This window comes from Microcebus murinus, chromosome 7 (genome assembly GCF_040939455.1).
Source record: "Microcebus murinus isolate Inina chromosome 7, M.murinus_Inina_mat1.0, whole genome shotgun sequence".
NCBI classification, from domain to species: Eukaryota; Metazoa; Chordata; class Mammalia; order Primates; family Cheirogaleidae; genus Microcebus; species Microcebus murinus.
Window position 1 is genome coordinate 90,545,388 of NC_134110.1, and position 27,718 is coordinate 90,573,105.

Here is a 27,718-nt window from a genome sequence, read left to right on the forward strand (position 1 = left end):
CCAGCAATACCATTACTGGGCATCTACCCAAAAGATCAATAGTCACTTTATGAAAAAGACACCTGCATTCGAATGTTTATAGCAGCACAATTCACAATTGAAAAGCTGTGGAAACATTCCAAGTGCCCATCAATTCATGAGTGGATTAATAAAATGTGGTATATGTATACCATGGAATACTACTCAGTTTTAAGAAACAATGGTGATGTAGCACCTCTTGTATTATCCTGGATAGAGCTGGAACCCATTCTATTAAGTGAAGTATCTCAAGAATGGAAAAACCAGCACCACATGTACTCACCAGCAAATTGGTATTAACTGATCAACACCTAAGTGGACATACAGGAATAACATTTATCGAACATCAGGCAGGTGGAAGCGGGGAGGGGATGGGTATATACATACATAATGAGTGTGATGTGCACCATCAGGGGTATGGACATGCTTGAAGCTCTGACTCTGGGGGGGGGGCGGGAGGCAACACATGTAACTTAAACATTTGCACCCCCATAATATGCTGAAATTTAAAAAATATATACCAAAAGTTAAAAAAAAAAAAAAAGAAAGAAAAAATGACCTGCTGTCCCGCTATTCATTGCCCTTAACCTTTTGGTGCTTTTCTTTCCTGATTTCCCCCCCATGAATGTGTAAGAGGTTATATATGAATATATAAAGTCATGCACCACTTAACAAGAGGACATGTTCCGAGAAATGTGTCATTAGATGATTTCACCCTGGTGGGAACATCATTGCATGTACCTACACAAAACTAAATGATACACCCAGACTATACGCTCTAGCCTATTGCTCATAGGGTGCAAACCTGTACAGTATGTTTCTGTACTGGTGAGCCATTGTAACACACGGTATTTGTTTATCTAAGCATATCTGAGCATAGAAAAGGTAGAGTAAAAATACTGTATTATAACCTGACAGGATCACCTGCACGTGGTCTGAACAATTGACCAAAACATCACTATGTGGTGCATCATGTACTTTCTATAGAGTTGTATATGAATGTTTACATCCTATACAGTATATACAAATAAATACTTGCTTTGCTTTTTCATCTTATTTCCTTAAGATAAGATCCCAGAAATGAAATAAACAGAAAAAGGATGGACACTTTTAAGACTCCTGACAATTTGCAGCCCCCTCTTAAAGCCCTGCAGGGAGTGATCACACACCCTGTTCTAGTAACCTGTCAAAATACTCACAAAAGTATGTCGTGCTAATGAATGTTATTATCAGTGAGAATGGGGTAATGATCCTGACCTTCGTGCCCTGGAAGTTCTTCCTGAGACCTGCACTAATCCCTTCTGCCGAGTTAACTTCAAACCTGTTCCTTCGTGTGTTGTTCTCAGCAAATAAAAACAGTGATTCCTATTGTGCCCCTGACTGGCTTCTATGAAGAAAGCCTGTTATGGAATCTCCCCCCACCCTCTTGGTGTCCTCTGATGTTGGCTAAGTGGAGCCTGAGTCATCTGCATTTGCTCAAGGCCCAGATGTGGCCCACAGGGCTTTTCTCCTGTGTGCATTCTCCGGGCTGTCCACCCCAGACAGAAAGCCTCTTCCTTCCAGCAGACATCGCTGATAAGGGCCTGAGATTACCTCATTCACGCACAGGCAACATGCTCCCATTTACACGCTCAACCCTCAACATGGGATCACACTGGACTGCTGATTCACAGCTTAATGATTAAATTGTATTTGCCCTTTATTGTAAATAAGTACAAACAAAAAAAAGTTTATATTGTCCATTTATGAATCTCTTTAGGCTCTTCACCAAGAGAAAACTTGCCTTCTATAAATGGATCCCAGATTGATCGTAGATATTTTCAGGAATATGAGTGTGGAGAAGAAAGGAGATTGATTTTAATGATGTGTAAATCTAAAATGAGATAATTATGGCTAATGTCTTGAAGCCATCATTTAGAAAATGGCCTTTGGCTTTTAATAGAATTTGCTTTTCTTTTTTTCTTTGAGACACAGTCTTACTCAGTTGCCCTGGGCAGAGTGCAGTGGTGGCACCATAGCTCACAGCAACCTCAAACTCCTAGGCTCAAGCAATCCTCTTGCCTCAACCTCCTGAGTAGCTGGGACTACAGGTGCACATCACCATGCCTGGCTAATTTTTCTATTTTTATTAGAGAAGGGGGGTCTCACTCTTGTTCAGGCTGGTCTTGAACTCTTAAGCTCAAGTAATCCTCCTGCTTCGGCCTCCCAGAGTGCTAGGATTAGTAGAATTTGACTTTGTAATGATAAAGTAGTAAGAATAGTATTTATCAGACACTCGCCACATGCCAGGCACTGTGCTAAGCACTTAGCTTCTGCTTATTTACTTTACTCTTCACGGTAACTCTATAAAGTAGGTACTAAGATTGCCCCATTTTTACAGAAGAGAACTGAGGAACTAAATGTCCTTGTAGCAACATGAATGGATCTTAAAAACATAATGCTTAGTTTTAAAAAAAGTAAGAAGCAGAATGAGAAATACAACACAATGCCATTTAAAAAATTAAAAAATATACATATAAAACCATACACAATTTTTAAGAATACAGATAGAACATCAAACATGTCAGAGGGCTTATCTATGGGGAGGAGAACAGGAGTGAGAAATGGGGATAAAAGGAAACAAATAGTAACAAGAAAAGCCTTGCACACAGCAATGAGAACAGTGTGCCACAGATGAGCAGGATACCATCTCCTCCCTCGGCACTGAGGTCCAACGAAAATAACAAATGACCCCACAGCTCACAGCAGGGAGACAGTAACAGACTTCTCTGGCTGCTAGAGCCAGGGACCTGGACTCGAACCTAGGCATCTTGCACCTGCACCCCCTGCAGCACAGCTGTACCTAGTCTGTGAAAAGATATCTGCCACATAGCTTAACCCTTTTCAGGTTTCCACATTTTGCCTTGAGTAATTATGCGGTTTATTTGATCTTGAGGGAAAAGTGGATTTGCTCTATTTCTTATATGCCAAGTTCAAATGTGAGCTAAACAGCCAGCTATTCATGCATTCATCCACCAAGTTTTTATTGAGTGTTTATTATGTGCCGGGCATTGGGCCAGGCAGAGGGCAGACAGAGATGAACGAGCCAGAACTTTGGCCTCCTGAGCTCTCAGACACTGAGCCATTCTCTGACCACAGTCAGACAGACGTTCCTCCTCCTGATGGCCCCTGTGCAGAGCTGCTGTGAGAGCACAGATGTGCAGCTCAAACCTGCACGTGACCTTCTAAAGCACGAACTAGCATTCCCTAAGACAGTTCAGATTTCCACCAAGGAAGTCTGCTATAATAGCAACAACACTGATTTCCATGACCAAAGGAATTGATTTTTCTTGCTGCTAATCTTTCAAAATGAATTGATCAAGAAAGAACAACCCATGCAACAGCAACCCTAATAATTGTGGTAAAATCCGTCTCATTGGCTCATGTCATAACTTCTCTTTCTGTCCCAGGAGGTGAGTATCTCAGAGACAGATCGGGAAGTAGGCCATTCCATGAGGAAATAATGACATGTTGGAATGGGGACGTTTACTATAGCACTGACGAAGCGACAAACCCCCAGGAGCTGCGGGCTTGGTTGAGACCCCCCTGGGAGTCACCTGACTTACTTCGATAATTTTACAGGTGTCTTCCAGCTGGCTGATCACTCCCTGGACTCGATCATTGCTTCCCACAAGGACGGCGATGCCATTGCTAAGCTCAGACTAAATGAAGAGAAAAGAAGAACTCAAGATCAGGGGTTTCCTAATAATCACCACGGATTGTGCACTAGTCATATTTAATAGTATTGTCCTCGTGTGTTCTTCAGGTCCATGCAGCAATCCCTAAGGAGTGACAGGGAGGCCTGGGAGACCTGTGAATCTTCCAGAAGTGCAAGCAAATTTTGTATATGAATTCATTTGTGCGGGAAGAGGTTTCATAGATTTCACCACATTCTTAATAGAGACTCAGTTAAAAAGCATTAAGAACACTGAATTATAGGCCATTGAGAATAGCATGTTCAAGCTAAAGAATTCCAAGTATGGTTTGTAAGCGTAATGGAGTCTAATATATGACTTTAAGGACCCAAAATAATTATTTGCCTAGTGTAGCTCAGGATCAGTTTTACTTGGGCAATGTATAAAGTAAATATTCATTTATTTGACATACACTTATTATGGGCCTGCTATGCTACGAATATAGTGTATAATATATATACACACAAACACCCACACACTAGACTACGTCACTACAGACTTAGAAACATGCAACCGATTCTAGGAGGAGAATGTCAACTTTGAAATTCCTTTTTTCTCTTGCCCTGAGAAGCTATCCTTTTGTTCATGTTTACCCCTTCCCGAGGCTGGCTTACATAGCCTCAGGGAGCACTGAATGGGGACTTCAGACAACTCTGTGCTTGGTCCAACTCTGCCCCTAACTTCTCTATGATGCTGGGCAATACATCAATTTGGACCTTAATTATTTCATATTTAAAGGAAGGAGGTTAGACCAGAACACTAACTATAAAACATTTTAAAGCTGCAGGACCCTTTCTTCAAATGGAAGTTAATATGGAAACCTGTAGATATAAGTGAAGCTGCTTTGGCCAAACAGGATGTGGAACAAACAGTGCCACCAGTCTGTCCTGTCCATCTCTCAGGAATCTCCAGGGCTCTGAGGCAAGAAGTGTGAAACGGTGTCATCTAACTTGATTTTGGGGGGTGTGGGGAGAGAAGAGGGGGAATAAATTATAAGTGGATTGAGAAATAAATAAACGTCATAGATAACTTGCAGAATTCTGCTTTGTTAGCAGTTGGTGGTTACTGGTGGTAACTGCTGCCCAAGAGTTTGGCTTCCAAATTTGATTCCAACTCTAATCTTCACAGTGAAACCCTGATGGACTGTGGAAGGATGATTCCAACTGAAAGCAGCTGGGAGGTGGAGCTGATCAAATCCTCAGCGCCTGGAGCCACTGCACCCAATGGAGCACCCAACCCACCTTTCATCTGCACCAAGTGGGTCAGCTCTGGCCCTCTTGTGCATGAAACCAGGGTGGCAGGTTGGTGCTGTGCCAGCGGAGACGCTGTCCTTGGTCAGGATGAGGGGCTGTGGCTGAGGCCCTGGGGTAAGGGAGATGCACCTACTCAAAGGGGGCCCTTTAGCAGCTGGCCCGGGTGGCATGAGGGCCAGCTCAAGGCAGTCTGTAACTACATGTCATTGTAACTCTCCCTCACTAGGAGTGGGGGAGAAAAAGCCTTGGGGAGGGTAAAAGAAACCTTTCATTGGTGAATGAAGGAAAGTATTCTGTGACGGGGGTAAGAAACTATCCTTTTCTTTCCACAGTCTAAACTTCAAATAATCTTGAGCAGTGTGAGCTTAGACTGGGTCCCCTAACACTACTCATCTTCAGCAACCTCCAAAGGGGGCGAAAACAGCGACCCTCTCCTGCGCCCTTCCTGAAACTACGCACTTCGGCCCTGTCCAGCCTTCCTCGTCATCCTCCAGGGCACCCATCGCCGGCCACATGCCCAGCGCCAAGCCTGTGGCACTGGCACTTGGAAGGCACTGCCGGTGGGGGCGGGGGGGGGGGAGTGCAGCTCTTACCTTCTGCCTCTGGAACACGTGAGTGAGGGGAGCCACCTGGCAGTCCTTGTGTGCGCCGAACACCTTGCACAGGGAGCAGGTGGGCACCTCGCAGTTCAGACAGTAGATGTTGATGCGCTCCTCGTCGTGCTCCTCGCACATGGGCTGGTCGGACTTCTTCTCTGGCCTGGGAGGAGGCAGGCAGATTAAAGTCCGTCAACTCGCCCTGGGGCACAGCAAAGTCTGGTATGCGCCCTGCAAGTCTATTCTAGAGGACTCCAGGGGCCCTTTCTTGTCCCCGGAGCCCACCAAATTTGGCTTCCCGACGAGTTTAGCAGTGGTGTGCCCACAAATCTCTAACCCGCTTGCGGCTGGGACCGCGACATGGAGACCCTGACTCGTCGCATTTGCCAGTTTCCGTGGTGGGTTTGCACTCTGGCCGATTTCGATTTATTTAAGTTTGGGAACAGGCTGGCGAGGTTCCCGAAAGTCAAACCCTGGACCCTGGCGAGTCGTTGGGAGTGTGCTCCAGCGCGGTGTCCACACCTCCCGAGTTTCTCAAGAGACGTTTCCCGGTTATGAGCAAAGAAGGGGAGGTGGCAGAACAACTAAATCTCAAGTTTGCACAGCTTTGCGGAGGAGTTCCAGGCTACTGCTCCAGCCTCTGGCCCCAGAAAACACCTGTTCCACCTGAAGGAGTCGCTAGTGGGAACCGAAATCTTCTCATTATTGGTCTGGGAGGTGCTGGCCGGAAGTAGTAAGAGGGAGGTGTAGCCTCCTTACACAAAATCCAGGAATTTAGATGTGTCCTGTCTAAAGACTGAGGCTGTTAATGGTTTTCATAAGTATTTTAGGAACTCAAATCCTCATATTCCCAAACCTATAGTTATTTAGAAATATCTTAGATTTGGGGCTACGTTTTGTTACTTGCCAACGGTTGAGGGAAGCCCTGGGTCTGATGAGGAAATTATATGTAGTTCCAGTTTCAAGACTTTGGAATCTCATTTTTACAAAAGGGGTTTCCATCTGGTCTTGTAGTGTCCTGGCAAGTGTTAATAGCAAGTGTTACAGCTAGTGTTACGGTGCTTGACTGGGGAAAGATCCCAGCGGCACACGGAGAATCGGAGAACAGCCTTTATTGGGCCAGCAGGCTCAGCATCAAGTTCTGACCCCCCTTCCTTGTTCTCCAGTTTTTACATCCTTGGTAGGATTCAAAAAGTGTCCAATCAGCAACAAGCTTTAACATCCAATCAGCCGGCTGCATCCCGGAGCCCAAAGGTTTTCCCTGTCATTAGCAATATGCTTTCCATGAAGTGTGTGATCTGACTTTACCATATGCTTGGAACCCAGATAAGGCAAGTGAACTCCACAGTTGAGAAAATTATCTCCCCTCTCAGGTCCAGAACTGTTTCCTCAACTAGAATGCGAGCTCCCTGAGGCAGGGGCCGTGGGGTGTCCTCTGTTTTGCTGGCATCCCAGTACCCAGAAGAGTGCCTTGCATAGAGGGGCGCTCAGCAAATACTTGTTGAATTGATAAGTGAAAAGATGAAAGGGAAATTGCCCTGTTAATGGACACTATTCCCCGTGCTCTAACATAGCATCGCCTAGCTGGAGAGGGGGCCGGAAATGTAGGGAAAGCCCGGGGTCACCTGGCACTCGGCAAAGGAAGAGACCAGACGACATCCTGAATACTCCGTTAATAAATGACAATGCCTTCTGGAGGTTTTCTAGAGAACAGGATTGGCGACTTGGTCTCTGCCTGGTCAAAGGCTCCTCCACCTCGAAGCCCTTCCTTCCCATGTGTCTCCACCTTGCGACAGGTGCAGGTTAAGCAAGAGTCTGGAGCAAGTCTACTGGAAAAGGCACGGGCTGTGCTTCTGCAGCTCTTTCTCTCTAGACATTTCCTGAGGGCAGCCTGAGCCCCACGTGCTGTTCTGATGTCAACAGCTGTGACTAGAGACAGTGTCATACAGCACAGGCCTCTGCAGTATATGCGAACATTGAAAATGGGGAAACAGCCTTAAGGCTCTATATTTAGTTTGTGATTCTTTTTGTCTCAATGGTACAATATGCACTGAGAACTATTTCCCATATTCCTTATTGGGTTCTTCTTATTTTATTTGCTACATAGGCCCAGAGGCACCACCTACTCATAAACGAGTGTGTAATGAAAACCTCTGTACAACTTAAAACGTATAACAGACTGGAGACAAATATTGGCATGTAGAATAAAGATGTAAAATACTTTATTTATGAAGTGAGAGTGGCCAGGCTCACAGTGGTGGTCAGGCTGGACTGGAGGATTCTGTAGCCTACTCTCTCTGGTCTCCACCCTAGGGTCTCTGGAGAGGTGGGCGTCTGGTCTTGGTCAGGTAAATCAGGCAGTACCTTTGTCATCAAACTGATCTTAAAGCTTCATTCCAGCTTAGTTTCTCTCTGTGGTGGCTGTGGCAAGTTACCTAACCTCTTTTGGTCTCAATTTTTACTCACATCTAAAAATTGGACCAGGAGTCTTCTAATTAAACATAGCAGAATGAACATCGGCATTTATTTATTTATGTTTTCTGCGGAAATCCCAGTAAAATGAGAGTAACAAAATAAAGAGGTATAAATCAGTGAGGACAAAAAGTAAGCAAGATGACAGCAGAGAGATGTCAACCAAATGTTGGAAATTAGGAACATTTGGATGATGTTTGCATCTCAGCTCTTCTAAGTGCCTACAGGGAAGGAGCCTACGAGAAGCAAGCTGACTTGAGCTGTAGAACCCTGGAAAGGCTCTGGAACTGCAGGAACCAAGTATCCTGAAGGCAGAAGTGTGGCAGAAGCTGAAAAAAAGAGGACTTTATGCACATTCTAGGAGATTACTTGAGGATGTGCTCCATGAAAAGAAGAGAGTAAACCAACAAAGAGGAAGACCTGGGTTCCGGGAAGCAAGGAGTTCAGTCCAGGGGAGAGTAAAGGCAATTCCCAAGCAGAGGGTAAAGCCCAGCCACGTGAGGGCCCATTCCTAAACATCTACTATGGAAAGTCAACAGATAATGTCTCAAATTGAAAAATCAAGGAATAAGAGCATACCAGTAGTGCATACATGTTGTTGGTGATAAATAGCAGAAAAACAACTAAAAGAATTAAAAGTGATTGACTCTGGGGAGTGAGACTTGGGAGGGAAGAAAAAGTAGGCCTTGTAGTACTGTTTTAATTTTTTGAGGTATGTGTTTTAATTACTTTGATTAAAATATTAAAAACTTTTAATAGGGTAATAATAATAATAATCACCACTTCACAGGATTGTGGTAAGAATTAAAAAATGCACACAATTCATGTGCAAAACACCCTGATAGTGTTTGACACATAGCACATAGTCATAGAGTAGTTTTACTTATTCTATTTTAAAGTTAATTATTATTATGTTAATTACTAATATTAGCCAAAATAGTACCTTCTCTTGCCACCACCCTCCCCCCCAAACTATGGCTAGTTCAGCACCACGCAGAATTCTAGATAAGAAGGCCAAGTTTTGTGCAGACCCACAGTCTCTATAGCCTTTCTGTGGGAGGTCAGAGTTGACCAGTACTGCACAGTTCTTTGATACCCCCTCCCGCTTTTGTTGCTGCCTCCAGTGACCGGAACTGGGATCTCCTTACTCTGCATATCCAAGGTTATTCCAGGGTCTTCTAATAGACTCTCGGGCTCCAGGTTCTGGTCTGGTAAGGCTGCCAGCCTTCAGAGGACAGCTGAGTTTACACCCAGACATATGGCTAAGCCCTCTGGGCCACTTGTGGTTTTGCTACCAAGTAAAACTGTCCCAAAGGCAAGTCTCAAGTTCAAGAAACAACAGCATAAGAATTTAAAAATCATTAAAACACTCCTGGTCCACTCAGCTATGCACTGTACCATTGGAAATTTGGTTCATTGCTTTCATGCAATTTGCTTCCCAGTCCCTGGATACTATTTTTGGCAGCTGCAACAAGCAGACTTCCTAGTTAAGGTAACAATGTGTCTTACAGTTTTACTAATGCTACAAATTCCAACGTCTCTTCTCTGGATTTCATAGCAAGTATTGTTTTTTTGTTTTTTGTGTTTTTTTTCACATTTCAAGTTTCCACTGTGGCAAATAGCAAAACAGAAAATTATTGCAATAAATAGAACATATAAGAATATTTGTGGTTAATCAGCTGGCACCTATGGAGCAACTATTCTGTGCAAGGCACTGTACAAAGCACTGAAACAGTTGTTATATAAACTCCCTTAATAATTGGTTGGTTATTAATTGGCTGCTTAAGTTTTTAAAGAGACAGTGGGTGTATTTACATTTTAAAGTCATGAAATACAATGAGATAAGATCTGGAAAGTAACAACAACACTGGTACTTTCATTCTTGTCAAGAGACTTTGGAAGCAAGGGAAGCAGCTGGCTGCAATCTCTGCAATATGTCATCAGCAATTCTTTTTCTTCCCCAAACCAGTCTGTATCCTGGTACTATCTAATTTAGTTTTGGATCTTAAGCAGAAACTAATAGCCATAATAATTACAATAATTATGTTGGATTTATAGAACAGCTCTCCTTCCAAGAGTGCAAGCCTCTTCAAAGCCCTGCAGATGTTTCACAAATACATGTCCCCTAATAGAATCACAATGAGGCCATTTCTAGATGGTCTCAATGTGCTATCAAGCTTTGTGGACCGGACTGACCTGTACACAATTGAAAAAAAGGGATCTTCACACCGTGCCTTCTAGGAACAAACTCCTGCTGTGTTGTCTCTAGGAAAGGAATTCTATAGCCAATGTGGTTCATGATTAAGAAGCCTTTTTTATTTTTTAAATGAATGGAGACATATATATACACACACACACATACATGTGTATATGCATATATATGTATATGTGTGTATATATATGCATATATATGTGTGTGTATACAAAGAGAGCATGTCAATCAGTCAAGTGAATGCTAAGACTATATGCAGTAAATAGATTCTAACAAATAGGGAAACATAAACTAAACTCCATCTTCTTTTTTTCCTCCAGTGTCTCTAAACTTCAAGTCCCTAAAGGCCAGGGTTATGCCTTGCTTTGCAACATCCCATAGAGTCAAGATGGTAGCAAACTGTGTTAAGGGATTTTGTTTTCATTATTATCATCCAGACAATTTTAAGACGAGACTATCTGAACTAGGAACTGGGCTATTTTGGAAGATGCCCATTCTAAAATTTAATTTTCTATTAAGTTTTATACTAGAATTTTTCTGCTTTGTAGGATCAGAAGCTACAAAGGACCTGTGAAGTGCAAAAACAACTAAAATGTATGTAATACTAGTCTTTAAGGGAGGAGGGGCTGCCTTATGCCTCTTTCAGCATCACCATCTGGAAGGGATTAGTGCTAATGAGTCACGTCAACCTCAAATTGATACAAAAGCATGGGCACCAGCTTCCTTCTCTCTTCTCATGAGCAACTCTCAGTCCCATTGGGAAGGACTGACTTGGAAAAGCATTTTCCTATAAAACAACCAGTCTGTGATTGGCAAACAAGCATTCAGTGTAACAACCCACTAAAACAAACAAACAAAAACAAGCCTCGCCTGGGTTTGACACACGGAAGAGGGTTACCTCGTGGACTCCTGTTTGTAGATGTCAATGATATTTTCCACCAGCAGGTTCCTCTGAAGTCCATATACCCCATGTCTGTCCAAAACCACTTCATGTCTACAGGATGGGCAGCGGAATCGGCCCCCCGACGCCACGGTGGTGCCTCCTCTTGTGGGCAAGTACGGGTTAGAGGCCTGTTCTTGCCAAGCAAGGAAAGAGGAACTGAGTAATGCCTCAAGGCAGCTTTTCTGAGACTTCTTTTCCCTCTCTGTTACTACAAACAACACGAAATTCTATTTTAAGTTTGCTATAAGATAATCCCTCAGGGCCTTATCAGCAAGCAGTGCTGAAACCCGGGCCAGCCCTTATCCACAGTCATCTGCAACGTGCCATTGTCAGTATAAGGTGCTTTTCCAGCCAACATTTTCATAACTAAAAGTTCCAGCCAGAAACTCCATATTAATGGCTTGGGCAATAATTCATTTACAATTTTGAAACAGATTCAATGGTTTGGATTCTTTTAAAAAAACAAATGCGATTCTTAGTATTAAAATAAAACTAGATGTAGGAGTAAGGAGGAGCTGGATAGCAAAGCACAAAGCAAATCATTAAAAAAAATTTTGTTTTCCTTGAAAATAAATGAGACCTTATAAAGTTTTCTAAAGGAGTTCACCCCAGTGTTAAGCGCTTGATTCCAAGAGGAGGGAATGTTTTTCCGTTCCCCAAATTCCAAACAAACCTACCTGGAAAATATCACTGGCACATTTCCTACACAGGTTATGCTGACAAGGGAGAATGACCACGGGTTTTGTGAACATCTCTAAGCAGATGGGACAGATGAGTTGCTTCTCCAAGTTATCCATGGTCTGCTGCTCTTTGGAAAAAGACTTGTAATTCAAAGATGCGCTCATCTCCTGGCCGTCCCCGCCAACACCGCCAGGGAAAGGGTGCTTTGAATGGCTTCTGCAAGTGGTTCCTGGAAATAATTCCGAGGATTGTGTGATCAAGTGTCCTTTACATTTCTCTCGGCGGAGGACATTGTTTCAGGCCCCGGTTCGGAGCGGGTGCTGGAGCTGTTTTTAGCAGCCCGTGGTCACGTGGCAGTGGGCCGACTTGTCCATATAAGCCAGTGACAGGAGGATGGACGCTGACAGCTGATGAAGAGCAAGAGTCAACATTCTTGCCCAAGGGAGGGAAGTGAGTGGGTGGAAAGGAGGATTACAAACCCCATTTAGACAGAGGTTGTGAGGACCAGGAGCTGACAGTTGTCAACAACAAATGCAAATGTGCATGCCTGGTCACAGAGCCGTGCCCTCTGTGAGCCCTCAGACCTTGGTGACGAGCTCCTCCAAGAAGGGGCAGAATGCAGCCCGAGAGTCGGACTGTATAACAAATACCATTTCTGTCTTGAAAGTTCAGGGATCTAGTCACCAATAGTAGTATGATAACAACACCTGAGGTGAAAACAAACAAAAACACATCTTGAAAATGGTTATCCTGGCTTCACGAGGGCAACCATCAAAAAAGACTTCCTTCATGTCTGGGTAAAATTCCAATTTAAGAGCTGAATACAAATCATTTCACCATGAAAGTGTACACACACACACACAAAGTTCAAACACCAGTTGATGATCCAATTATTTAAGAAAAAAATATATATAATAAAACCCTAGCAGGCCCTTTTCTCTTCCACGTTGCTTTCCTCCTCCCTAGGAAGTTAGGAACCTCTTTCATTCTGTAGCCTCCATCCCTGTACGCACACCCAAAAACAGAAAGAAACTTTGACAGTCTTAAAAAATCTAAATTTAGTTTGCAGCAGTAATCAGTAATAAGGTAGCAACTGGCACAGGGAGGGGCTGGGGGGCAGGGTGGTGGTGGCAGAGCTATTGTTTCATTTTGCCACACATCCAGGGTCAGATAGGAGTGCCATTAACAACTGAAATGAGGATAGAGTCCTGCTTCCCTATCTGTTTTTTCTTTGCATTTGCCCCTTCCTCCAAGGTGATTTTTTAAATGACAGTTTCCCTAGTCATTTTTTATATTCTTGGTCTGCTCTTGAGTCAGAAACATTAATTCTGACATTGGCCAGGATTTGGGGAAGCAACTGTTTAGCCAATATATATTGTATTTAAAAATGTTAAATCAGATAAAAAATGAAAAAAGAAATCCATGTCTATATGTGAATAATTTGCACTTGTATTTCTCATTGATTTCTGAAAACCTTGGACAAGGAACACATTTTGTTAACATATCTCTGGTATAAAGTTTAATTACCAGTAAAGGGTAGGTAGGTCAGTGTGACTAGTTATGTATGATTTTAGTGTTATTTGTATGGAGAGCTTATTAAGAATCTAATAAGATCTATTAAGTAATAATAGGTTATATGTATTCCTAAACATTTCAGGCATCTTTGGAGAATTTGTTTATTCCTTTCAATATTTATTTAGCAATGACAGTGAAGAAGAGAACTAGTGAGAATTTTTACTGAGTTACTTCAGTTCACCTAGCCTAGGCATTTAAAAGTGTTTATCATTACACTGGCCATGGAAGGGAAATCTGAGCACAATATGTGAGCTATTTCCTAGGAAAGATGAAGTTTCTGTTGTGAAAGTAAAAGACCTTACGATGTAAGGAAAAGCGCTTAAACTAATAATATACTCTGTAACAGAGCCTGTTCTTATAGAAGGAATCCATTCCCTTAAAACACGTTCTTTGAGAATTTATCGTGTATGTTCATTGCACAAGGCTCTGGGAACTGAAAGATGAACAAGACACAGGTCATCACCCTCAAGGAGCTCAGCCCAGTAGTGGAGGGGAGATAAGACACATGTATACAGAACCATAGCACGAAACAAAATGTGATCCAGACACCTAACGGGTCCGATAACTTCGACTCAAATTGTACGAAACCAATGTATGTAACTAAAACGTTTGTACCTGCATAATATCTGAAATTTTTAAAAAATTAAAAATTGTTTTAAAAAGTGTGATCCAGAGCTGCAGAATTTCCCAGTGAGGACTCAGGAGGGCTGCATGGTGGGGGACACGTTTGGGCTGCTGCACTGAGGAACTGGGATCGATGGATGTGCAGTGAGTGGGCCAGAGTTGGGGCTTCCAAGGGAAAGTGCAGAAGCAGGGACACAGAGGCACAGGCGTGTAGGGGTTCTCAGAGCACACGGAGGCTGGCTTGAGCTGGAGCGCAGGCACGCTGCTGATGCAGTGGCAGGCCAGGAATACTGGGCTAAAGAGTTTTTAACACATAATAAATTAGGCAACAGGAAGTCATTAAGTTTCTCACAGGGACATTTCCGTAAGAGCAGTGGTTGGTTAGGTTGACCTCGCAGTGGTGATCCGGGCAGTTGGGCACAAAGGTGACCTGGCAAAGGTCCAGATCGGAGCCTGTCGCCCATAGTTCCAGTGACAGGTCATGAAGCTCTGGCGCTGGCGAAGGTAGTGGGAAAGGAAAGGAGGAAATGGACTCTGGGGCAGCTATGAAAGTGGAATCCATGGGGATGACTCAGATGCCCGAGTCTGACCAACATGAGGCAGTGAGAGGCTGCACAGTGAGTCAGAGACAGGCTTCTCTCCGGCCTCTGGGTCTACCTCGCTTATCGGTCTGGGGAAGGTGACCTCACCTAGCAGGATTTCAGTTCTTCCATCTATAAGTAAGTGAAGTTCGCAACCTCACTTAGCAGTATGTGTTGGAAAAAATATCTCTGAAACGGTATTAATTTTGAAGTAGAAAATTCCCAGTTGGATTATTTGATGTACAGTTGATCTCTAGCCTTCTCTTTCTTTTTCTCTCTGTTCCTTCTTGCTCTCTGCCTTTCACTTTTTCTTAGAACTGTGCCTAGGGGCTACACGGGAAACTAGCATGGATCCCACAGGAATAAGAGCCAAGCTAATGAACAGCACCCACCTTCCCTCTTCATGCTCTTTTCTCCACTCCTTGCTACCACTGCTCTCAGGGACCCACGGTCTATGGGGTGGGGGTGGCAGTTGGGAGAGGGACACAGGCAGAGTGCTGTGCTCTAGGGAGGAACTAGATTTTAGTCTACTCCCAAATCATTTACAGGAGGTAGGGAAAATTCTGGAATCGAATCAGAAATCTAAGTCATCCTCAAGGCTCTGGAATTTGGTGTGGACTTGAGTCTCCATGGGGACATGAAAACCAGCTGTTAAAAGAAAAACTTTAGACAAATTAAATTTAACAGAGTTTAATTGAGCAACCTGGACAGCCCTCCGAACCAGAAGTGATTCAGAGTGAGTCCAGGGCTGCCTCATGGCCGGATAACATTTATGGACAGAAAAAGGAAAGTGACATGTAGAAAAGGGAGGTGAGGTCCAGAAGCTGGATTGGCTGTATTTGAAGCTGGACATTGACTGTATTTGAACAGGTGGCCACCTGTTATTGGCTGAGACTGGGTCATTTGTTACAAGAGTAGGTTACAGACTATATACACCTCCAGTTAGGTGACAGTTCATTATGTACATAGAAACCTTTAGGCCAAACTTAAAATATGTAAGGAGGCAGATTGGGGCTAAACTTAACACACTTTAGTCTCCTAACCCCTTCTCCCATCCCTGACCTCACCACACACAGAGGACAGGGGCTGGACAATACTGGGAGTGATTACACAGGGAGCTGCCTTGGTTGGAAGCCCTAGTTGTCCCACATTTCTGAGTCCCACCAGCCTGGAAAAAGAGTATGTTTAGACACATTGAGAAACTGAAGCGAAATCAGCACCACTCTCTTCCTCCAGTAGCTTCCCAATATTTCCCAGATAAGTCTGGGGAAATGAGGTGGGTCCCTTGGAAACTGAGTATGCACCCAACAGTGGATTTGGCACTAAGGGGTGACAACAAAAAGAGAGGGCTTTTGACCTCTTTTAAACCTCTAGCTGCCAGGCCAAATGGAACCAGGCTTCAGGGCCCAGGGCAGGGGAATGAAATGTAGGCCTGCAATGCAGTTCTGACACCAGCAGCCTGGAGTTAGGCCAGACTTCACGAGTTAGGGGCACAGTCCTCCATGGGGCTGTCCTCGCTGCAGACACCAGCAGCAAACTCAGGGGTTCCCAGGTCTGCACATCTGACCAACTGGTTACAAATTTGGGGGTTCCCACTACCCCCTCTGTTTGATAATTTGCTAGAAGGAGCCACAGAACTCAGGAAAGCATATTTATAATTATAGCTTTGTTAGAGCACAAAAGAATACAAATTAGGCCCAGGCTAAAGAAGGATTGCACAGGGATAGGTTGGGGGCAGGTGTCCCAAATGTGAACTTCCATGTCCTCTCCCAGTGGGATCAGGATTCCTCACCTTTCTGGCACATCGAAGCATGGCAATGCACACAGAAAAGTGCTGTTATCCAGGGAAGCTCACCGAGTTTCTGTGTCCAGAGTTTTTATCAGGGTTTCATTACATAGGCACAATTGATTAAATCATTAGCCACGTATTGGAGCTGTATCTTCAGTCCTCCTTGCCTCCCCTGAGGTCAGGCTGATGCCACTCAGCTCAGTGCCCAAGCTTTCTCATCACAGGGTTGGTCTTTCTGACTCCTATCCCGAGTCATCTCATTAGCATAAACTATCAAGGCCCACAATGAATAACAAAGGCACACCTAATACTCAGGAAATTCTGAGGATTTAGAGGCTCCCTCCCCAGGAACCTGGGACAAAGGACAGCCAAATTCTTTATTATACAATAAGACCTCAGTGAGTTTTTCATCTCAGAGAAGGAGAAAGGGGTATGCTAAAATTACTTTTACTATTATACCACCACAACCAATTTAATAAATATATACTTAGTACCTGTCATTTCACATAATAGCTCCCTGTATTCGGTATTATTATCTCCATTGTGCCAACTGTGGCTGTGCCAAGTTCTGTGACACAAATCAAAGACACTCTGGGAGGCCAAGGCAGGAGGATGGCTCATGGTCAGGAGTTCAAAACCAGCCTGAGCAAGAATGAGACCCCCATCTCTACTAAAAATAGAAAGAAATTAATTTGCCAACTAAAAATATATAGAAAAAATTAGCCAGGCATGGTGGTTCATGCCTGTAGTCACGGCTACTCAGGAGGCTGAGGCAGAAGGATTGCTTGAGCCCAGGAGTTTGAGGTTGCTGTGAGCTAGGTTAATGCCACAGCACTCTAGCCAGGGCAAAAAAAAAAAAAAAAAGAGACATATGTTTTGACAACAGAGCCTATGACTTTACCTACTAACCTCCACCATACTCATAGAAGGGCACTGTCCATTAGCATTTTCTCCAATGATGGATATGTTCTATCTCTGTGGTGTTCAACCTTTGGCCACTATGGCTATCGAGTACCTGGAATGTGTATAGTGTAATTCTGGAATTAGATTTTAAACTTTATTTAATTTAAATTTAAATGGAAATGGCCATGTGTGGGTAGCGGTTACCACATTGGACAATCAGCCCTAGGACCTGAGATACAAAAAAATCTTTGGGGAAAATTATAATGTATATGAAGGATTCTCCAGCAGGAACTGGGTCACCTCTTTCGGTGGACTTTGTACTCACTGGTTGGCTGATGTGAATCCCCACTGGCCCCAGAATGGTTACAAGAGCAACCCCAACTCTTGTCGGAGCATTCCGGGAATAGGAGGCATTAGTAAAGTCCCAGGGAGTCAGTGTTAGGAGTGCTCCCTTTCCTGAGGATTCTACAACATCCTTGGCATTTCATTTACTCTTGTTCTTTTTGTCTCTTTAGCACAGATAATAACAAGTCCAGGTAATTGAAAATAATCCAGGCTTAGCTTAAGGAGCTATTTGTTCATCAAACAAAATAAAGGACTTACAGTCAAATGGAAGGTGGAGCTAAAGGCAAATAAAAAACAGGGCTTAAAGCAAAGCAGAGGGCAGATAGAGTACAGCTCTGGTGAAAGAAAACAGGAGGAACTGGAAGACTGATTTTGCTTCTGGCTCTACCTCTAAGGTAGGGAAAAAGGAGAAATCTTGCTTCCTTATGCCCAGTGGAAGTAAGAAAGTTGGTGGCTGCCTAAATAATTAAAACAGAGAAAGAACAGCAGCTGATGTGCATGTGGAGGCAGAGAGTTGGGGACTGCTGAAGAAGGAGGTTTAGTTAGGCTGGAAAATGAGGGAATGAGTGGATCAAGACTTTCAGGTCAACTCCAGCACTGGTTAAATCTGAAAATTATTTTAATCCCATTCCAGAACAAAGGCCAACACCTAATCTTGTGCAGGCCAGGTCCTCTTAAACTAAGACAATGATATTGTTAATTCTTCCCTGCAATATCCATCCGTCTATCCACCCATCCATCCGTTTTTTAGTGAGAACACCATACATGGCCAGTGGAGAGAAGGCTGCACTTCATTTGGGATTTAAATGAGCTGGTGTTCCAGGCACCAGGCTCTATTTATCAGTCTTGCCAGATATGATCCATCTGACCCCAGGAGATAATATGGGGGTATTGTGTTATTACCTTTGCTATCCTAGAGCTCAGGGTGTGGTCCAAAAAAAAGCACTTGGCTTAGGAATTTGCCTCTATATAGTACCTTTGAAAGTTACTCCAAAAAATACAGTCCATAACTCTCTTTCCAGTAAAGGAATTCTTGACATCTCCTTATGCTAAGGACTTGACTCATGACATCTACAAAATATTTAACATTTTCCTTCTGTCTACATTGTCAGTCTTTTCAATTTAGCTGTCTGTCTGGCAATAGGCAGCTAGGATATGTGATTTTAAAATCTTTAAAGAAAAGAAACATTTTACAAAATCCAAAATCAAAAAGAAATGAACTAAGTTGAAAAGCACTTCACAGAAGCTAACACTATGGCATTTCTGTCATTAGACAGTTTGCAAACTTCTGGTTGAAAGCTCTTTTCCATCTTGATAATTACTCCTCCTTCAAATCTGTTGTTTATAGATTTTACTTCATCATAAAGATCTCTGAAGAAATGTTAGAAAACTAACATATTTTACTTTTCTCTGAACATTTCTTGGCATAATTTACGTGCCAGAAATAAGTAGTGATAGTCCCAACAAGTAGCAAATACTTTAGCCCCAGGTCTTCCCAACGGCCCATGTCTGAACTCCTCACCTTGGCTCTATCCTCCCAAAACACACCATGCCCCACCTCCCTCCATCCCAGCCTCCCAGTTGATTTCTCTGAATCCACTCTTCTCACACATCACTCCTTATTTAAAGCCCATTAATGGTCACATTGCCCTTAGGATAAAGACAATGAATCCTCACTGTGGTCTGTAAGGCCTGAGAGGGTCTGGCCCCTGTCTGTCTCTCTGACCTGGTGAGCTGGTGTTCCAAGCACCAGGCTGTGTCCAAAGAAACAAGATGTGACAAATAGGAGCCATAGATATGATTTTAAATGTCCTAGGAGCCACATTTAAAAATCTAAAAAGAAACAAATAAATTTTATTAATATATTTTGTTTAACCTCAAAACATCAAAAATATTATCATTTCAACATGTAATCTATATTTTTTTAAAATGAGATAGGTGTGAATGGAGACAGTTTTACTTCTTCCTTTCCAATCTGGAGGACTTTTACTTCATTTTTCTTGCCTTATTGCACTTGCGATAGCCGAAAACCCAGAATGGACATCAGTGCCTTGTTTCTGATCTTAGGAGGGAAGAATTTAGTCTTTTACTATTAAGTACAATGTAAGCTATCTGGTTTTTGTTGATGCCCTTTATCAGGTCGAAGAAGTTTCTCTCCCTTCCAAACGGCTGATAGTTTTTTAAAATCAGGAATGGGTGTTGAATTTGGTCAAGTTCTTTTTCTGCAACTACTGGAATGATTATAAGATTTTTCATCTTAGTCTGTTTGATGTTATGAATTACATTGATTTTTGGATGTCGAATCAGTTTTGTATTCCTGGGATAAATGCCACTTGGTCATGAGGTATTTTTCTTTTTATATATTGTTGAATTTAATTGGTTAAAATTTTGTTGATAATGTTTGCATCTATGTTCATGATCCATATTGGTCTGTAGTTTTCTTTTCCTTTAATGTCTCTGCCAGGTTTTGGTATCAGGATTATATTGACTATATAAAACGTTGGGAAGTACTCCCTCTTCTTCAACATTTTTGAGGAGTTGGTGTATAATTGGTATTTTTTTTCTTCCTTAAATGTTTGGTAAAATGCTCTGATCCGGCACTCACTGGGTAGTGAAGGCCCTGGTGCCCTGCACCCGTGATTAACCCATGACAGACAATGTTCCACTGGACAGAGCCCTCTCTCATTCCAGACAGGCCAGGAATGCTAGGTGGGGAGGAATTAACATTCCAGAGTCTAGGCCAGATTTGGACCACTGAAGCCATCTGGGCCTCATGTTTTCTTTATGACAGAAATAAATGAGTTAAGACATGTAAAATACCTAGAACTGTGCTGGGCTTATAGGATGTGTTAAATAAATGTTAGCTGTTAATTTTTAAAAGTCACCTATATTTCCAATTAAAAAATAACAATTTCTTACTTCAGAAAACCTAGAAAATAGTTTAGAATTTTAAGGAAGAAAAAAAATCACAGTGGGCCAGGCACAGTGGCTCACGCTTGTAATCCTAGCACTCTGGGAGGCCGAGGCGGGTGTGTCGTTGGAGCTCAGGAGTTCAAGACCAGCCTGAGCAAGATCAAGACTACTAAAAATAGAAAGAAATCAGCTGGACAACTAAAAATATATAGAAAAAATTATCTGGGCATGGTGGCACATACCTGTAGTCCCAGCCACTCAGGAGGCTGAGGCAGGAAGATCACTTGAGCCCAGAAGTCTGAGGTTGTTGTGAGCTAGGTTGACACCATGGCACTCTAGTGGGGGCAATAAAGTGAGACTCTGTCTTAAAAAAAAAAAAAAAAAAATCACAGTAATCCTACTATCCAAAGGTCGGTACTGTTAACATTTGAATGCATTTTCCCAGTCTTTTCTATAGATAATTTATGCTTGTTTACATTGTTATTGTTTATATTGCTCTATACCTACTTTGTTTGCTTAGCACTTGATTATTAACGCTTCCCATGTCAATGTAAGTTCTTAATAAAAATAATTTCAAAAGCTGTATATATTCCATTGTATGGTCATACCACAATGTATTTAGCCACCATTTTGTATTTTTAGGATTGTTCTTTCTACTTTTCTTATAGAGTAGATCCAAGCACCTCTTCCCTGCACCTCCATATGTATCTATATAAACACACATGCAAACCCTCAGAATAATTCTCCCAGACCTTCACTCGATGAGTGGTATGCTTACCAGGCCTGTAGGTGCTGAAATGTGCTGCCTCAATCTCTGCAGTTTGCCCAGAAAATGACACTTTATGTCCCTCCCTCTCTTCTTTTCTTTCCTTCCTTCCACGTTGATGACAGCTAACCTTTACTGTATGTTTACTATGTGCCAGGCACTGTACTAAGGGCTTTATGTGTTATATCTTAATTAAAAGTAGGTACCATTATTATTATCCCTATATTTACAAATGAAGAAACTGAAGCCCCAAGATGTCAAGTGACCTGTCCAAGGTCATGCAGCTAGGAAGTGGCAAAGCCAAGAAAAGCCACCAGGTTTCCCAGCCCTCCTGACTAGCCACTGTACAATACTGCCTCCTGATTTAGACCTTTGAACTTTTTATGTGAACTCCTTCCCTGCCTGGGTAGCTGACCCTGAGATGTTGTTTCAGTTCTGGCCCAGGCCACCTGCCCCAAACATGTGTCCTTCCCCCTGGTTTGGGGTGCATTTCTTCCTAGTCCTTTGACTTATTATTCATTTTTTGTTCTTTTGGTCACACCCATAATCCCAAACTAGTAATTGGGACATATCATCTGATTAGAGAATTCTTTCTCTTACTTTAAAATTTTCTTTTTATGAACATCATGATGTTATATTTTCAGTGACTCACCATACATTCAATTAAAAGACTATTGGAAAAAATCAAACGAAGTAAAAATGGAGATCACCCTAGAAAATGAAAGATATAGCAATAAACCACAGCAGGTTGTACACGTTGGTAACAAAAGTGTACAGGTTGCCTAGGACCTTAAAATGAACAAGAGATAAAGAAATATGATTTATTTGTTGCAATCCTCAAAAAGGATAATACAGTGTTTCTGCCTTTGGAAGATTTGTGCTTCGTCTGGTGAGAACTACAGGATGACTTCAATAGCTTTTTTTTTTGTGGCTGTATTCTAGAAAATTAGGGTAGGCCGAATTTATTTCCAGAAAAGTCTTTTGTGTGTGTTCTGTTTAATCTCTGAATCTTTCTCAGAGTGTGTGTATGTGTGTTTGTTTTGTTTGTTTGGTTTTGTCTTGTCTTTTTTTTTTTTTTTTTTAACACAATTGTGCTCAAGGGCTGCCCTAGATGGAACAACACTTTTTTTCCCTCCCAAATCATTCCCTCCCAGAGCTGGCCTCTAGTGAACTCTCCACAGCTGCCTCCCAGGAGCACAAGGGCACTAGACCCTCGGCCCGCAGCAAGCGCTGCGTCCGGGCCTTTCCCCATTTCTTCACCTCTCCCTCACCGCGTCCGCCTGGGACCTGCCCCGGGCCGGGCGCCTCGCCGTGCGCAGTTGCGACGCCACCCAACAGTCTCGCTTCCTCGGCTTAGCAAACGTTTAAAATAATCAGCGTCCGTTTCCAATTTCTCTGTTTCTCGCTATATTTTCCGTCTGTGACTCCCCCCCTGAACTATGGGCAGCTACACCTCAGACAGGTCCCTTGGAAGTGCAGGCATCAGTCACGAATCATAAAGGAGTCTTAGGGACAATAAACGTGACGGCCATTTGTGAAATAAAAATAACCAATTTAGTGAATTTCCCAGAGTAAATGGGTCTAAAACTTTAAAATCAGGATGATAAACGGCTAGAACCCAACATCCCATGTGCGGGAGATCTTGCAGAGCGGTAACCTGGAGCTTGCCCTGCTCTTAACACGCCTGGCGTCCTGACGTTTAGCGTTGGTCCGGGCTGAGAGAATCGAAAGAAAAACCACACTGGACAAGGAAGAAAACTGGAGGATGCGGGCATCGATCCCGCTACCTCTCGCATGCTAAGCGAGCGCTCTACCATTTGAGCTAATCCCCCACCGCTGGGCATGGCTGCTTATCTGTTCCCCTAGAGAAGGGTCAGAGCATTGCGACATGAAAACGGACTTTCTAGGTCATGTCTCGTAGCTGAAGGCTAAGTGACAAAACAAGCGCACCTCTCCTTCGAGCCGGAATCGAACCAGCGACCTAAGGATGGCCGCGGGCACGCGCCTACAGTCCTCCGCTCTACCAGCTGAGCTATCGAAGGGAGCGGCTGGGGAAGCCCGGAAGCCGGTTTATCCCCATAGCACTGTGTCATTCACTAGGCTTCGTGTGACTTGTACTGTGTTCTTTTCCGGGTTCCCTGGTTTCTGAAGCACAAGAGCCCTCTTCCCACGGCCCTCGCGCGGCCGGAGCGAGCCCTGGGGTCGCTGACGGTGGGTGCCCAGAGCTCCGAGGAGAAGGTCTCTGCTGGCCCCAGGGAGTTCGCCCCCTCCTGTGTGACTCGAGGGCCCAGGAAATGCCACAGACGGCTAAGGAACTAGCAGAAGCCGGCGTTCCGGCGGAGCGCAGACACACAGTTGCGCTGGGAACCTGCCCGGGCGCGTCCCCTTTCGGGGAACCGCAAAAGACTTCACTCGTGGGATGCCATAGGCCCACACCGGAGCGACAGCTCGAGACCTTCCAAGTAGTCGGTACGAGTAATTGGAGTGGAGACCGTGGGGAGAGGGCCATAAATCGTCGTAAACTGTGGAGAGGGCCATAAATCGTCGTAAGCTGGGCAAAAATGTGCCTGTCTCCTTCGAGCCGGAATCGAACCAGCGACCTAAGGATGTCTCCCGCTGAGGAAGTAGCTACAGTCCTCCGCTCTACCAGCTGAGCTATCGAAGGGACGTGGAACAGCTTCTGCGTCCCCTGAGATGCAACACATAGTTGCCAGAATGCGCTCCCCATTGGCCGGGCTGTGCACTGAGCATGCGTAATCCCAGGAGCCGAGGGACGGAGCTCGCAGCTGCGTGTTGTACGCGTGCGCAGAAACGCAGCCGGGCTCTAGCTCGGGAGCCTGACTGACTCGGGAAGTGACCCCAAGCCTGCGTGTCAGGCCCCCGCGGTGCCAAGACTCCGCTACTTCCCCGTCACCCTCGCCTGCCTGTTGTACTTTTCTTTCATAGCTTCTGTTATCTCTTGAGGTGACTATCAGGGGTGGCCTCACAATGCTTTAATTAAAATGGTCTTGGGGGAAGGACCTTGTGAGGGGCCAGTGGCGCAATGGATAACGCGTCTGACTACGGATCAGAAGATTGTAGGTTCGACTCCTGCCTGGCTCGGTCTTTTTGTCATTTGGGTTTGTAAAACTAGATGTGATTATTTCCCTTGGGGTCCCCAAATGCCCACAGTTTAGGTTTCTGCTGTGCGGATCCAGCGAGCCTTCTGCACCTCTCCCCGTGTGGTGACCCGACGCCGCCCGCGCGAAAGCCGGGCTGGGAAGGCGCCCGTGGAGCCCGGACGGAGCTGGTTCGACCGCAGCTTGATTCGTAGGCTCTTGAAAATCATTTTAGGACATTACAGTCACTAAATTACTAGAGAAAGTCACCCCACCCACCTCCTACAATACAATGCAAAAAGAGGGAAGAAAATTAAGATTATTTAAAATTATCTTTTTGATCCGATTCCTATTTTATAATTAATTGTAAAGAGTAAGTGGGAAAGCAGCTTCCTTAAGGCTGCACAAAGATGGCCAGAAGAAGCTAAAATTTTAGAGGGGAGCAAACTGACTATTTGAACAAAATAATGGTGGGCTTTATTTTTGTTTCTTAGTGAACATTTTGCCATTTTTGCATGTGACACGCTGATATATCTTTAATGTTATATAACGTTTCTGAGAGTTAAAAAAAGATAGACCTTCAGGGAAAGTTGAGATGTGTTGCACCCCTCTGCCCAAGTTCATGGACAGAACCATATAAGTTAGGCTAAGAGGAAAGAGCCTCCATCTTATTCCTTCCTTCTCTTTATCTTACAGTAGTGGCAAGCAAGGCATTTATTGTCTGCAAGAGGTCACATTCCTGGCCATCATTGCATTTTGGCAGAAACCCTGGCCTCTGGTGGACCCTCTTCCCTGACAGCCAACCTTTCTGGAGTAACAGATTCTGAGAGGGCCAAGACCTGCATGATTTCTGGCCTTCTTACTTGTCAGTGACAGAAAATCATAAGAGCTCGTGTAAGCTAGAGAGACATTTATTATAATGATGTAAGAGTGTCCTCAGGAATGTAGCCAGACTTCCTTAAGGTTTCTTGCTCAGTGCCTCTCTGCTCCTCTCTCTGCTCTAGTGCACGCAGGTGGAAACACAGTGCTACCCTTGCTCTACAAGTTTCTGAGCTTTATTCCCCATGCTCTGTCTCCGGAAGACTCACTTCTCTTTCTCAGGCCTGACTGCAAAACTCTACATTATTCTGGCCTCATTTAGTTGCTCACTCCCTATGTCCAGAGATCAGGATTATATGGATGGTTGGACACATATAATTGCATATCTTCCTTCCCAGGAGTGCATTGAAAAGATAATATATACAAAAAAAAAAAAATCTATTATAAGATGGAAAACTACAATAGGTACAATCAGAAAACCAGAGATTTTAAATAGTGGGAGGTGGAAGTCAAATGAGATTGTATGGACATATAAGTCCCATATGGAGAAAAACACAGCTCAAAATACCATTCTGCAAGCTATCAGAGACAGAACCATTCTCCCTCTGGACCTCCCCAGAAGTTCCAGGCACAGAGGCAGCAGCAAAGTGGTCAGTTACCAACAGCACTGTGCAACAGCTGCTGAATTTGTCCCCAGTTAGAGCCCCTGGAGAACTGCTGAAGCAGAGTAATTTCCCTGGGAAGAGCCTGTCGGGTGGTATAGGGGTAGAGAGTGAGGCAGAGTAGAGCCTAGTAATAGGCATGGTGAGAACAGGAAGGCCAGCCCACCTCACTCTCAGAGGGATTCCCTCCTTGAGTTGGCCATTTGGGGAATCTCCAGCCAGCATGGCTGCTACCCACCCGTGCGCCATAAGTGAAAAAGTCCGATTATCCCCAGGACTCAGCCATTTTACAGATAGGAATCAATGTAGTCCTTCATTCAGGAGTATGAACAAATGTTTGCCAGACATTTGAGAGGAAATAGCAACAAAAACTTAAAAAAGAAAGTCCAAGATGAGCAAATCAAATAAATGTTTCCCCAGAGGAAACAGAGATAATGCATAGAACAGAACTATTTTTTTTAAATGCTTAGTGATACCCTCAGGGACATCTAAGAGGGTGCTGCAGCACTGAAAACCAGAACACAACGATTTAAAAGGAGCAACTAGAGAATAATAGAGTTCTTGAAAACTAAAGTGTGAATGCTAAGATGAAAAGTAACATATTGGTCATGGCTAAAGATCAAATATGAAGATATAGAAGATAAAATGGAAAATATCTCCCAGGACACCAGACCACAAAAGCAAAAAATACAAAAATAAAAACATGGATGATAGATCCAGAAGATTCAAAAATTATGTAATAAAGAGTTACAGAAAGGGAAAACAGAGACAATTCTGTAGAAGGAATGGAAGAAAGACATTGGTCATCAGATGGAGAGGGCTATCCAAGTTAGGATGAATGACAAACAACCATGCCTTGACATAGCCTAGTAAAATTTAATTTTGATTGTAAAGGCAAAGCCCTGAAAGCTTTCAGAGATTGGGGGAAACAAAACAAAACATTAATACAAACAGAAAACAGGCTAGCTACAAAGAAATAAGAATTCAATTATGATCAGACTTCGTCAGCGGTATTGGTTGTTAGAAGACAGTAGAGCAAGGCCTTCAGAGTTCTGCAGGGAAATAATGTTGAACCTAGCATTGTATACCCAGTCAAAGTAATAGTCACATATGAGGAGGACAGATAGTTCTCACTTGTAAGGTTTTGTAAAGTTTAAACCCATGATTCCTTTCTGAAAGAAATAAAAAGTAAATAAACATTATTTGAAGATGTTATACCAGTTGAGTTCTCCAAGAAGCTGAAGGTGAAATAGAATTAAAAGAGTACAAAATTTTGTGGTGGAGTAACAAGTGAATGGGAAAGGGGGGACATAGGATTTGGTAGGGGAGGCCATCAGACAGTGATACAGACCTGACAAAGTCTCTGCCAGCTCCTTTGGTAGCTCCAGAGCAAAGATTTCCTTTTCGAGGGGTCTGTAGCTGGGCAGAAATGGCTGGTCCCTAGTGCTACTGCATTGCTCAGTCACTGGCCAGAAGCTGCTTATCTCAAATGGAAAGCTGTGGTGAACAATGAATGAGTTAGCACCTGTGGGTTATTAGTTACCCATGCTTCTTGCAGCTGGGCAGTGAGTTCTTTCCTGAAAGGCAATGTAGCAGCATAGCTCTGTGTCTGCCAGACAGGTACTTCAACAAAACACAGTAAGAGTTCAAGAAGGAGGAGTACATAGGATTTAAGAAAAAAAGGAACCAACCCAGGAATTCAATGAAAATATAATCTCAAGTTGACAGTGATAT

At 43.5% G+C, this 27,718-nt stretch overlaps 1 protein-coding gene and 4 non-coding genes across 7 annotated transcripts in view; 1 reads left to right on the top strand and 4 right to left on the bottom strand.

Annotated features, from left to right (window-relative positions):
* TRIM55 (tripartite motif containing 55) overlaps window positions 1-12,230 on the bottom strand; it is a 45,302-nt gene extending 33,072 nt beyond the window's left edge. For all 3 annotated transcript variants that reach the window (XM_012737187.2, XM_012737185.3, XM_012737188.3), the window contains exons 1-4: window positions 11,906-12,230; window positions 11,184-11,356; window positions 5,599-5,764; window positions 3,624-3,719 (exon numbers count right to left, since the gene is read on the bottom strand). In XM_012737187.2, the coding sequence (XP_012592641.2) occupies window positions 3,624-3,719; window positions 5,599-5,764; window positions 11,184-11,356; window positions 11,906-12,073 (603 nt within the window). In that variant the 5' untranslated portion in view covers window positions 12,074-12,230. The remainder of the gene's footprint in view (window positions 1-3,623; window positions 3,720-5,598; window positions 5,765-11,183; window positions 11,357-11,905) is intronic.
* A 10,934-nt stretch (window positions 12,231-23,164) lies between these two features.
* Window positions 23,165-23,237, bottom strand: TRNAA-AGC (transfer RNA alanine (anticodon AGC)). The gene has a single exon. It is a non-coding gene; the product is annotated as a tRNA-Ala (tRNA).
* Window positions 23,238-23,358: 121 nt separating this feature from the next.
* On the bottom strand, window positions 23,359-23,447 carry TRNAY-GUA (transfer RNA tyrosine (anticodon GUA)). Its single transcript is given in 2 exon segments — window positions 23,359-23,394; window positions 23,411-23,447. It is a non-coding gene; the product is annotated as a tRNA-Tyr (tRNA).
* A 530-nt stretch (window positions 23,448-23,977) lies between these two features.
* On the bottom strand, window positions 23,978-24,070 carry TRNAY-GUA (transfer RNA tyrosine (anticodon GUA)). The gene is made up of 2 exons: window positions 24,034-24,070; window positions 23,978-24,013 (listed from the first exon to the last, which is right to left on the bottom strand). It is a non-coding gene; the product is annotated as a tRNA-Tyr (tRNA).
* Window positions 24,071-24,434: 364 nt separating this feature from the next.
* TRNAR-ACG (transfer RNA arginine (anticodon ACG)) lies at window positions 24,435-24,507 on the top strand. The gene has a single exon. It is a non-coding gene; the product is annotated as a tRNA-Arg (tRNA).
* The last annotated feature ends 3,211 nt before the right edge of the window (window positions 24,508-27,718 follow it).